At 45.0% G+C, this 13,375-nt stretch overlaps 1 protein-coding gene across 2 annotated transcripts in view; it reads left to right on the top strand.

Annotated features, from left to right (window-relative positions):
* ETFRF1 (electron transfer flavoprotein regulatory factor 1) overlaps positions 1–6,034 on the top strand; it is a 121,352-nt gene extending 115,318 nt beyond the window's left edge. For both annotated transcript variants that reach the window (XM_069628483.1, XM_069628482.1), the window contains 2 exons: positions 3,956–4,049; positions 4,136–6,034. In XM_069628483.1, coding sequence (XP_069484584.1) covers positions 4,005–4,049; positions 4,136–4,354 — 264 coding nt within the window. In that variant the 5' untranslated portion in view covers positions 3,956–4,004 and the 3' untranslated portion in view covers positions 4,355–6,034. The remainder of the gene's footprint in view (positions 1–3,955; positions 4,050–4,135) is intronic.
* Positions 6,035–13,375: the final 7,341 nt, after the last annotated feature.

The raw sequence follows: 13,375 nt of genomic DNA, 5'->3' as shown, positions 1-13,375 counted from the left end.
AGAATGTTGACCAGGGGCCGCAACTCAAACACCCAGTCCAAAATGACCCTCAGCATGGACCACCTCTGGATGCAGTCACTCCCAACACCTCTGTGATGATGAAGAGGATGAAGGCTGGTGGGGCCACCAGGATGATGATGAAGGGGATGAAAAAGGCATTCTGCCTTTAGCTGTTACAAAAATTGTGGCAAAGGACAAAGAGATTCAGCAGGCCCAGCCAAAATAGGCATTCTCCTAGCTTCCACTCGACGTAGAAAACCCAAAATTGAGTCGATGCACTATTCGGGCATAACTCCGTGTAGATGTAGCCGTCAGCTACTAGAATATCCAAAAATTAGGCCTGGGGTCGCTTCAGGGCTCAAACTGGAGCCTCCTGAAGTCCCACAGCCTGTTGCACAAAATGGCCACCAGCCGCGTGGGCAGCGCACTACCCGCGGCGTGAAACGGTCTGTCCTCCGACCTCGTTTTGGTGAAAAATTGTTCCGATGATCACCGCCGGGCCCAGGCATCGTTTCCCCCACTCGTCGCCACTGTTGGGGTGACTGGCGCCACCCGCGCGCCTCGCCGCAAGCGCCGGCACCAATGACTGAGACGCACACGTCCGTCTTGGTTCGGGCTTCCCGGTCGCTCTAATGCAGCCGGGAAACGCCCCGTTTATTTATACTGCACGCGACGGCGTGCAACGTCACGCCGCCGCGTGCGCGCCCGTCATCGGGCGGCGCCACACTGTCCAATAAAACATGACGTCAAGGCCAATTTCCATAGACTGGAAATCTGGGAGGAAATATGGGCACTGTTAAATGTGGGTGGGTTTTGAACTGTGGTTCCTGAGAGCAAAGCACTGGGCCCGGCTTCCTGGAAGTACTTGAGGCCTGTGACCTATTTTATGGTGATGGTTATAGTGGTGTGTGAGGCAGGACTTTATTTAGACCGAAGCTGGGCTATTTGAGTTCATAATCTTCATAATACAGCCTGTTACATCCTTCATTTCCTGGGCTGGAGTTACCTTGCACTGTTATTAGAGTGCCTCATGCAAATCTGCCACCTGGAATATTTACCTCAAGTGTTATTGTCATTTTCAGAAACTGAGTGCCGCGCCTGTGTTTTATTGCTTTGGGTACATTGGGGAGTGTTAACAGCCACCTTATGGCTGATTGAAAGTGCTGAAACATTGAAAATGAATGCAAAAGTATATAACCTCGCTTATTCTTCATCATGACCTAACCATCCAGTTAGCTAGATCTGCGCTGCCACCCAGTGGATAATTTGGTTAAACCCTTATAAGGAAACGTATACATTGGATTAAATTGCATTTTATTTAAATCCAAAAAGCCTGACCATAACAGTCCTACAAATTAATCTACGCCGAGTATGTACATTGTTGTGTGATGTGACAAAAATGTAAGCGCTACAAACAGTTTTTGAACGTTTCACATTAGTTAAAAATAAGCATTTTAAAAAATAAGGTAACATTGGGCTTGTGATTCACTTTGTTGTTGTGGAAGATAAAATGGATGACTGCCACTCTGGAGGCTATGAGGGTATTGCAACGTTCAGCACACTCTTGTTTAAAAACAAGCTAAAACGGAGCTCTCATATCATGTGCTTGCTTTAGGAGTGCACATTTTTCTGCATTTCAGAACACATTATAAATGTGAGACTTCATTTCACACAATGCTACTTGTGAACCTTTAAAAACAGGACTAATTGAATTTGTGTGCATGCCATGAAACACTGAGGGTTCTATTCAAATAACCCTATGGGTTGAGCTAATACCCCCAAAAGAGTTGTGATATTTGTAGCGCGTGTAGTTGTTTGACACATGTGAGACCTCTGGTACATAGCATAATCATACATTTTACTAATATACAAATAAAGGTTTTAACAGCTATTTCCATAAATTCCCTGTTAGAGCAGCCTGCTTGGGTACGAAATTATATCTAGTTATTAACCCCATTTTTCTTTTGGTTTCTAGCATTTTTCTTCAGGTGCATGTAGTCATTCACTGTATTGTAGTGCTCGCTTGGCAACGATGACATTGGTTTGTTTATTTCTGATGCACACCAGACCCAAAGGTAGCAGGGCGCAGCAATACGAAGGTACAGGGCTTACATAGTTACAAATAGAGCACAATATGACAAAAATATATTTACAGGTAAAGATTACAAAGTCAGTATAACAGTATCTCACAATCTAGACATAAATGTACAGGTTATATACAGTAACGTTCCACATATCACTAGATTACAGTGATGGGCTAAGGCAGCGTAGGTGAGGGAATAGCGACAGTGTAACTAGAGGTCAATAGAATTGATATAGTTGATATAGTTCTTTTTAAAATGTAGTTATGGTTGGTCTACTCTAAACTCGTGGGGCAGGGAGTTCCAGAGTTTGCCAGCCTTTACGGGAAAACTGTTACCACAATCTTGGTAAGTCTGAATCTCGGTACCACGAGGCAGTTGGCGTTACTGGATCTTGTTGGTCTGCTGGACGATCTTCTATGTAGTCTGTCTTTAGGTAAATGGGGGCAGCATTGTTTAGTGCTTTGTGGGTCAAGGAGACCATTTTTAACTGTATTTTATTGTGACTGGAAAGCCATTTATGTAGGCATCTGGTAGAGGAGATGTGAACTCTTTTATTCATGTCTAATGCAGCTCTTAAAGCGTTCATTTGAAGGGTTTGTAACCTCTGGATAATGGCTTTGTTGGTACCGCTGTAAAGAGCATTGCAATAGTCTAGCCTGGATAGTATTCATGCTCTAGCCAGGATCATGCAACTGTCATTTGACGGGAAAACCTTACCAGCTCTAATGAGCTTACAAGTGTAAGTGGTAGTAGAGGCCAGGGATTTCACTTGTTTATCAAAGGACATAGTTGAGTCAAGGTGGAAGCCAAAGGTTTTTACCTCCTTGGTTACCCTATTGCTGTTTCCATCGATAGTAAATGAGGAATATTCATGGCCTAATTTGTTGAGGTTTGAGTGGGTACCCAGGATTATCAACTCTGTTTTATCATCGTTCAGGCATAGACCGTGGCTGGCCAACCATGCCAGGTCCTTGCCATGATCCCCAGAAAGAGGGAGGAGAATCTGTGTATCATCTGCATAGTTAGTGTAGGTGATACCCAGAAGGTCCAGATCATCGAACAATGGTTTGGTGAATATGTTGTATAGGGTAGGGGAGACACAGGAGTCCTGAGGTACACCACACAGGATGGGGGTAGGGTCCGCTGCTGCCGATGGTGAAAACACCCTCATAGTTCTCTCGCTTAGGAATTATTCTATCCATCTGATAGCCTCTGTGGAGAAATGAGCTGCTGAGTCCAAGTGTCTGCAAAGGACCTTATGATCCATTAGGTTGAACGCAGCTGAGAGATCAAGTAATAGATGTGCTGTCTTCCCTTTGTCTCTCAGCTCATCAATCTGTGTCTTTAAATCGATCAAGGCAGTTTCCGTCCCGTGTAGTGGGCGGAAGCCAGATTGTCTAGCTCCTAGAAGCTTATGCAGTTCAAGGTGTTTTTGAATCTGGGTATATGCAACTTTGTCAAGTATTTTAAGTATTTAAACATTTGTTGGCCAAATATTTCAGACTGTTAAGCCAGAAGTAGACAGTCCACTGAATACCATCAGTGGGAGGGCTTTAAGCCCCGGGTATGTTCAGGTTAGACATTTTGAGCCAGAGGGCCAGCTTTGTGTTTTGCTGAATTAAACAAAGAATGCTGGAAACATCATTTTAAAAATGTTTCTTTAGTGCCAGGTTTGTCTTGGTTCCTTGGGTATTGCTTTGTATTGTTTGTGCAATACTATATTTCAGGCCTCTTAATAGCAATAATCAATGTTCTCTGTGTAATTTTATACATGCCTTTTTTCATATATTTTCTCATATTACACTGCATACATTAACCAGTTAAGTCTCTTTTTTTAATGTCTAATATTGGACATTGTCCTAACTCTACAGATGAAATCCAACACTGGATGCAATTGGACGCTTTGTAGGCCCTTTGAAAATGGCCAATCCATTGCGAGGAGAAGTGATTAAGCTTTATAAAAATGTGAGTGTTCATAAAGACACAAGACATGTCCACTAGTAGCTGCATAGCCCGCAGCAGGCTTAATTCCATCTCTCTTCTCGTTTCAGCTTTTGCACCTTGGAAGGGAATATCCCAAAGGAGCAGACTACTTCAGGGACCGCTTGAAGAAGGCTTTCTTGAAGAACAGAGATGTTGAGAATCCTGAAAAGATCAAAGAACTGATTGCTCGAGGAGAATATGTCATTAAGGAACTTGAAGCTTTATACTACCTCAGAAAGTACAGAGCTATGAAGCAACGTTACTATGAGGATGACAAAACAAAATAATTGATACAAATTGAGATCTGTATGAAACATTTAACTCGACACATTTTATGGAGGTGTTCCAAAAGTTCCTAAACACCCTTGTTGTATGATGATACTTTTTAATTGAATCTTGTGATTTGAAAGAATCTTATTGGTTCCCAAGAAAAGGGCTTACATTTGGAATAATGGCTGTACCATTAACACATTGAACATATCTAATGAGTCCTGTGGCATTGTGCCGATTGTCACCTAGTAATCCATTGAATACCTGGTTTTCTATAATGATGCACTGGTTCCCATGAGACGGTTAGCAATATGGCACATCTGACGTCATGTATAGTATACAGAGATTAAATCCAGCTTCACAATCTCCAGTGTTTTTTTGATGGGAGTATGGAATGTGATCTTTTGATTGAAGTACTAAGGCTTGCTTCTTAGCCTTGCTTATGCCCTGACTGAGCCACATGGTGCCCTGGGTTTGTAATGGTCGGCTCACTCTGCCTGCTTCTGCCCTAGTTTCTCAACAGGTGGTATCCGTCTCTGAATAGTATGTGCTACAGCCTAGACACCATTGGCCAGTACATTGATGGCCATTGGGACTATTTGCCAACAAGGCCGTCTACCCATAAATTACACAGGTTCTGCATTTGTTGAGTTCATTCCACACCTTTGAATATTAACCACATGTAAACTGTCAACTTAGAAAGGATAGTGCTCTCTAGGAGGGACTAATTGTCAAATATCTCGCGCCACTCAATATTCATGAGCAAGGGGATTTGGTACATGTTTTTGTAGGCTGTTAGGCTAAACCAGGACCACCTGACCCAAATTGTAACACAGAATGAAAGCAGGTGTGCTCATGAGAAAGCTGACTCTAACTTCTGAGAAGGTATTAAATGCCAGGTATTCATTGATGTTCAAAAAAAGGCACGCTTGCCATCTTATACTCCTTGCGGCCCCTCAATGCTTTTATTAGATTCACTGGCAGAGACTAATAGGATGGCTGCACCATTCGTAGTACGCAGCGTATAATGGAGCCCAGGGTAGTGGTACTTTTTGGTCAGGGAGCACTAACTGAACAGAACATCTTCTATTACATTTTTTATTCATCACATTGTTTCTTGTACGCATTATATTGCATGCCTTAAGAAGGTACCTTTTTAAACATGTTTAAATCACTCTGAAAGGTAAAGTGGCAATATTGCAATTTTAATTGAGCAGATATTCACATTATTTAATTTAATGTAAATTGTTTTGCAAAATTGAGAAGGCTAGTGCTCCCTAGGCTTTCAGTGTCTTATTGTAGTGCTTCCTAGGCTTTCACAGTCATATTGTAGTAAAATAAACTATCATATGTGCTATGGCTGCATTCATGTATTCCAGAATGACGTGGGATGTTTACTATTATAGAATGGCCATTGAAATCTCCATGTCTCTCAGAGCACATTGTGCCTTTTGTTCATATTATCAAATGTCGGTGTGACCACTTCACAACTACAATTTAAAGTACTCCAGAAAATCATAGATGGCTATATGTTGTCCCAGTATAGCAAACTGTCATTAACAAAGTTCTTGAAATGGAAGTGAGGAGGACATTTGAATTTTTTGGTGAAGTGATGAGGGAGAAATCAATGCATACCGAAGCGTTTCAAGCTGAGGAGCAAATTGGATTCGAATTTAATAAATTGTGTATTACTCAAACCGGGATTTCTATGTGGTTTAGAAAAACAATTTACTATGAATATTAGGAAAATGTAATCTTATGACATATTGTTTCTAAATGACTGGGCGTTTGTCTGAAAATGGCATTCGCTCTGCAAAAGATGAGAACCCTGAACCGTATTTCTGCCTGGGTAAGCCAAGTCAGCGAGTTGGCCTTTAATGTCTAGGCACAAGCGAACAAAGGCTCAGTGTCTGGATACATCAGATTCCTTGAAGGAGACCCAGCATAAGTCAATAAATGTGATTGAAAATATTTGAGCCAATACTACAACCCAATGAGAATACCATTTAACATAATCTTATATAATTTCTTAGCTAGTCTGATATGTGAGAAAGCACAAGGTGTTTCACCCACTAGTCCCCGGGGATCTGTCATCCAGGTGGCCAGGACACGGGCAGCGCTTTTGGATCTAGTTCCTGGGGGTGAACCAATGCGCGAGGATCACCTGGTGGAGGGGTCTTTGGGGAGTGGCAGTGGGACACCGGATGGTGAGACGAGGTACCCCTTCTCTGTAACATTTTTACTCCATCCTACCAGGTAGGATATTTAGGAACTCAAACCCTCCCGAACTCCTTTCCCAACACAAACACTCTCTCACGGATAGCTCGCTATGAGAGAAGACCGACTAACACCCGAGCAGTATACCTGATATGTCCCAATTCCATGGCCAGGCAGCGTCAAGCAATTACTGATCATCACACATACCGGACTTCCATTACGCTTCCCCACACAGATAAAAGGCAGAGCACGAGAGCACACTCTGAGTAAGGCAAAGCAAACGAGGAAGCTGCAGTTCCAAGATGGCAGTTTAATACGAGGTGAAAGACGGCAAAACAGAAGGGGATCACAAGGAGGGAAGTGCCCTTGACCTTTTCAACGAGGAACAGTTACTTTCATGAACCTTCAACAATAGAAACTGTAAGACCAGGAAGCTAGTCTAAAGAATCCTGCATTGTGTCGTAGGTACCTGGGGGACTCCCGTGTCAATAGTCAAGGCGAGGAGAATCGCTTGTCGCCGTGGTACTGTCCTTGGCGCCTACAACAAAGCAGCGCCATTGAAGTCAGCACAGCCGGTGAGTTGGGGAGACTGATACCAGACCGGTCTGTGTTGAAGCCAAGGTTGCAAGCAGCAGCATTGTATGGTGAGCGCTGAAGCGAACAGTGTATGAAACGCATGTGGTAACCAATGCGAATAAAAGTGACAACCGATGAGTGATTGAACTTTGAAACCAACAGATGATGTCCTTGACAGAGTGGTCCGGCACTGCGTGGGTGCCCATTCGAAAATCTCTGCAGGGTTTCCATCTGAGAAGATTGGCAAAAGAGCTGTACATCAAAGTGGTCCTGTGACTGGTCCAGCAAAATCCTGTGCAGAATTGAAAGTCTTCGATGTTGATACTGTCAAGCAAGTTGATGACAACATTAGATAAAGCATATCTGAGCATGGCAGAGAGGAATACAGGAATACACCTGAAAAGTTATACATTGTGTTGAAAGCGGATCTGATCCCAGTTGAGGTGCTCGGGGGTGAACAGAAAGTCACCCGAGAAATAGAGAACATTGAACTGAAGTGGATCTGAGCCTGCCAGAGGGGGAGGGGAATCCAGGGTGCACAGGAATACACCCGAAAAGTTGAACATTGTGTCAAAAGGGGATCGGAGCCCGACTGAGGGGCTTACAAGGTGAATAGTGAATCACCTGAGAAATTGAGTACATGTGAACTCCTAAGACGAAAATAACTTTGTTTGTTGCATCATGGCCTCTGAAAGAAGAGACTTTGAAAGGCAAAGAGACTTTGGCACAGAAGGCTCTGATGCTAATGTTTGAACTGCACCCTCGTGTTAGAGAAGCCAGAGACTGTGCTAAGCTCGAGTGTACTGCCTTGTCCTGTGCTGAAAACGGAGGGAAGGGAGACCAAAGTCCTGAACATCCTGACATATCATTTCTTGAACACTTCTTTCTTTTTGCATAACATTGTTTCCCAGACTATTTGTATTTAGAGGTAAGGTTTTTGCAATAGGTTTATTAGCATAGGCCCTTTTATTTTGACAAGACACCACTAGAACTGCTTTATTATTTGATGTTTGTTAGCTTGCTCCCATCCGTAGATTTAGGATTAGATAGGCATTTTTCAAACCCTTTTTGAAGTTCAATGAACACCCTTGAACTGCGTCACTTGGCTGTCTTACTGTTGAAACCATGCCTTCCTTACAGATATTACAAAAATGTACCACCCATTGATTTGTTCCCACACCCCTCATTCAAGGTCTTGGATCAGAAATAAGTTACACTAGGTCAACATGTAAGGGCCTGGAGCATGCAATGGGAAATTAAACTAAGCAAACAAGATACAAGAACCCAAGACACACGAAAGTGATGAACAACTAGAAATGGGAGACCTGTTGGTAAAATTTGAGTCACTAGTAAAATAAAAAAAAATGCACTGGGATATGAGACAGAATATTATGAGGGGAATTTAAAAAAGGGGAGGAGTAATAACATTAAAGGACACAAGCTTAAAATTACAGAAAATGTAAAGGCCTTGGGGGTGAGCGTGGACGGGTGTAGACTATTGGAAAATTGATAACTAAAGAATGATGATGTGAAAAGTAGCCTGCCATGTCAATTAACATTGCTCAGAGAATCAGATGGAGAAACCGGTAAAAGCCCTACACTTATGAAGACCATAATCAAGCATGGAAAGGTTTCAGACATGCATACACAAACAAAAATGTTTCCATTGCAAGTGCAAAGCAGAAATAAATGTATTCACAACTATGATGTATTCAATCGGTAGCACACCCACAAAGTGGGTGGGGGTGGGTTGGGGTGTGAGGGTGTTGATGAACAGAACAACAATCAATAACAAGATAGTCCAAGAAATCCTCAAAGATAAATTTAAATTCTCACTTAAAAACAAACATGCCACTCAAGGACAGTCAAGAGATCTGAAAAACAGGAAAAGGAGGAACAATACCAGATTGTTCCAATAAGTTAACAGCAAAGAGAACTTATTGTCCATGCAGACATGTGTTGAGAAGATCTTGAAACCAGTGCAAGAGTTACCAAAGAAAATCAAATTGAATATAATGAAGGTGTACAGAATAAAAGGGAGGTGACAGACCCAGTGCAAGCAAAAAGGAACCTGTGCAGTTGCCAATCATAGAGTCTGTGCAGTAAGTAGCTTAAGTGTCTATCTGGGGATGGCATCTATTGTACCTTGTGGTAAATGGATCTATGTGATCACTGCACCGCCCATAATGGGGCTCGGCATTCTGTAAGTCGGCATTATGATTGGCGCAGTGATCACATAGATCACTGTGCCCTGCATTGCTCTTCCCTCTCTCCCCCCTACCCACTTAACTTTTTTTAGGTGGCACACAAACAAGTGTGCCACCATTTCTCCTCTATCCCTGCGGCGTCAGGTCTCACACTAACGTGGGTCTGAATTGGTACTGCAGGGTCTGTTTTTCTTTTTTTTTTTTTTTCTATGTTCACTTTTTTCTTTCTTTATTGTCCCCTGCTACCATCTAATGGAAGCGGGGGACACCACTGTAAACCCCCGACCCACCACTTCACTGACAAAGGAGAGCGTGGGACACCCCTTTAGCACCTGCCCCCCCTTGGGTGGAGCTGGGGAGGGTTCGGCATTTCAGTATGGCGCAAAGGCACAGTGAATAAATTGTTGCTGTGTTCAGGGCCACATTTTGGTGCAGTTTCTGGTGATCACATGAAGCCCCTTCCACAGAAAAACTCAGTCTGATGCTGTCAGGAAGTCACCAATTGTCACCCCTTGAGGGTAGCCAGTCGGAGGCACCTGGCAGGAGTACACGTAGGACGCCACAGCCGTTCTATGTTCGATTAACCCTGAATTTCAGTCTGATCGGGACCCTTAGGCTAGTGAGGACAATGTGTATTTTGAAGGAAGAAGAAAGTTTATGTTCAGTTTTGAGGGATTAAAAGCTGCTGAGAGAGGACTACCACTTCCAGGAAAAGGTTCACAAATATTGGGCGTCTGTGAATGATTTCACGATTAGTTCAGCCCCGCTCACCACTACATACACAGACGTAAGCCCCAGGGTGAAACACAAACGAGACATAAATGCAAGTTCCTAGACCGTTTTTATTATATTTATTTAGAAAACTGCATCTGTGAGCTGCCATGGTAATTTTTATTCGTAAAGCGCCTATACACAAGGCAAGTGTTTCAAAGAACTTAAGGAGGGAGAGAACAAGGGGAAAAAACAACAGTCATTCATTGCCCTGAATTTCTGAACGATACAAGTCTGCAACGGCAGAGTAAGTGCATATAATACAATTAACAGTGTAGATGACCGCAAATCGATCTGACAACGATTCTGTAGTTTTTCCAAGTGTATTGAGGCACCACCATTCAAGAAGGGGACACTGGGAAGATAGATGGACTATCTTCAAGGCATGGTACGTTTAGATCGTGCAAGTGCACAGACGGTACAGGAGAGGGCAGGGGGGAAGAACAAGTGCAGGGGTCAGGGGGAGTCCAGTGCGCCCAGTCAGTCAGAAATTGGGGTAAGCGCTGCGAGATGCCACTCTCATGGGTCATTGACCAAGTGCAGTAGCAATGAGGCAAGTGCAGGCACGGAAGCAAGTGCAAGAGGACTGACAAGGGTGCCAGGGACCTGTGAGAGACTGAGCTCCACCCGGCGGCCAGTCAGCAAGCTGTGTGTAAAAAGAGAGGGAGAGAGACTCTCTGACTGAGTTTCTGGAACATAAGGAGATCAGACTCAAGACAGAGGGTGGCAGGGAGGCTATTCCAGAGGGAGGCCCCTGCAGAGGATAAAGACCTCCCTCCAAATCTCTGCTTGGAGAACCGTCTCACTCGCAGACGGTTGGCGGTAGATGAGTGGAGGGCTCGGGAAGGACAGTATTTAGGTAGGCATTGTTGCAGATAGGTAGGGCCAGGCCCCAGAAAGCCTTGTGGACAATAACTTGATACTTGCAGCCACAGGGAGCCAGTGGAGGGACTTCAGCGCCAGAGAGATGCGGTCCCTGGGCTTGAATCCAAGGATAACTCTCGCAGTTCTGTTCTGGATGAGTTGCAGAGGGCGCAAAGCAGAGGCAGGGAGGTTGAGAAAGAGGCTATTGCAGTAGTCCAGCCTTGGAAGAACCAAGGTTCTGGAGACATTGAGCCTATGGAGGAAGGTGAGAAAAGGAAGAGTACTTCTGAGGAGGTGCAGCTGGTATTTGGACTTTTTAGAAATATGAGTGGAGAAGGAGAGAGTGGAGTCGAAGATGACCCCAAGGTTTTTTGCCTCGCAGGCGGGTGCAGGGCCAAGGGAGGCCGGCCAGAGTGAGAGTGGGAAAGCTTGAGCAGGAGTCCCAATGCGAATGATCTCCGTCTTACTGGCGTTCAGGCAGAGGTCGTTTGCAGCACACCATGACTGAATTGCGGACAGATGGTCAGATATGAGCGAGGTAAAGGAGGTGGCTGAGGTTAGCCTGAAGGAGAGTTGCGCATCAAGTTAGAGGTGAACATGCCACTGCAGCCATTTAGACATTGAAGAACCAGGGGGATAGGTTAGAACCCTGGGGAACACCACAGATTGAAAATTGAAAGAGTGATAGTAGAGAGAAAGGACCTAAGTTCCACCTGGAATGGGCAGTCGGAAAGGAAGGTTAACCATGCCAGCGCCTGACCTGTGATTCCGAGGGTGTCACAGAGACGTGCGATCAGGATGTTGTGATTTACCATGTCAAAGGCATAGTAGTGGTCAAGAAGAATGAGGACAGAGGGAGTGTTGGTGTCAAGATTTGAGAGCAGGTCTTCAGAAGAGCAGTTTCCGTGTTTCTGGCTGCTCTAAAGCCAGACTGATGGTCGTGGAGACAACCAGCAGATTCAGTGTGGAGGGTGAGTTGAGAGATGGCCATCTTCTCCAGGAGTTTGCCCAGGAAAGGGGTGATAGAGTTGGGGTGGTCGTTTGCCGGAATGGAGGGGTCGACAGAGGGTTTCTTAAGCAGAGGATGCACAAGGGAGTGCTTAAAAGAAGTTTGGAAACCTCCAGTGGCAAAAGAGAGATTTCAGAGATCAACCAAGGCTGGAGTGACAGAGTCAATGTTGTCCTTAATGGTTTTGGAGGGGCAGGGGTCCACTTGTTTGGATGAGGCCTTCATAGACGAGACTTGTCTGGCAACCTCATCAGATGTGATGGGAGAGAAGAGAGGAGACGTAGTGGAGGGGCTAAGGGAGGCTCCAGAGGTGTTGGTGTATGGTGTGGAAGTTAGAGAGGAAAGGATGTCTTGGGTTTTTGCGGTGAAGTGTGCAGCCAGGGCCGAGCAAAGGTCCTGGGTGGGTGTAACAGAAGAGGAGGCTGCTGCAGGATTGGCCACTTCGTTACATTCGTTGAAAAGTTTGGCCAATTTGTTTGATGCCGTGGAGATGCGTGCTTGAGTAAAGACTCTTTTCTTGGTGTGGCTGCAGAGTTCATATTGCCTTTGAAGGAGACGGCAGCCCAGTTTGTCAGAGGGTCTGCCTGACGAATTCCATTTCTGCTCAGCTGCCCTACACTTGCATTTAAGGGGAGCCAGATCAGAGTCATACCAAGAGTTGCACTTTTTGGAAGGCTTCAGTCGGACTGTCATGACATGGACAAGAGTATCAAGGGTGTTGGAGATAGAGAGATCGAAGTTAGCCAGGGCTGTGTCAGGGTGGGTGTCAGCCACAGGAGTAGGAGGTGGAGAGTAGGTGTTGGCAAAGGCAGCCACTGTCACTCTTTTCATGGGTCTGGTGACTTTGAAACCGAGTGGCTGCTCTGGGTGGGCCGAGGAGAGCTTCAAGAGAGTGGTTGGTCCAAGACAGGTAGTGAGAGGGATGGAGAGAGGGACATCCAAGTGTGGTGGAGATGAGAGCATCCAAGTGTGGCCCGCTGTGTGCGTGTAGCCAAAAGGTAAGATAGAGAGGGAGAGAGAATAGCATAGGTTGTGGAAAGGTCCTGAGGAGTTAGAGTGCAGATGGATGTTGAGGTCACCCAGCAGGAGGAGTTCAGAGGAGGAGGAGGAGGAGGAGGAGGAGGAGGAGGGGAGTGGAAAGGAGGCCAGGTCTGCCCATTCTGAGAGGAAGAGAGTGGACTGTCCCGGTGTTTGATAGAAGGTGGCCATAAGGAAAGAAGATTTAGGAGTGAGAGCCTGCAGACTAGGCACTATAAGGAGGCGTAGGCCTGAGTGGGTATGATGGACACAGGTATCCATTCTGGGAAGATCAACGCCACACCTCCTCCTGACCCCTTGGGGCATGGGCACAGAGAGGAACTTGTATCCTTCATGGAGGAGCGTGTCAAAGCTTG

Source organism: Ambystoma mexicanum, chromosome 12 (genome assembly GCF_040938575.1).
Source record: "Ambystoma mexicanum isolate Mex_15411 chromosome 12, UKY_AmexF1_1, whole genome shotgun sequence".
Lineage (NCBI taxonomy): Eukaryota > Metazoa > Chordata > Amphibia > Caudata > Ambystomatidae > Ambystoma > Ambystoma mexicanum.
The sequence above is the reverse complement of the archived record's forward strand: the minus strand, read 5'-3'. Positions and strand labels throughout refer to the sequence as shown.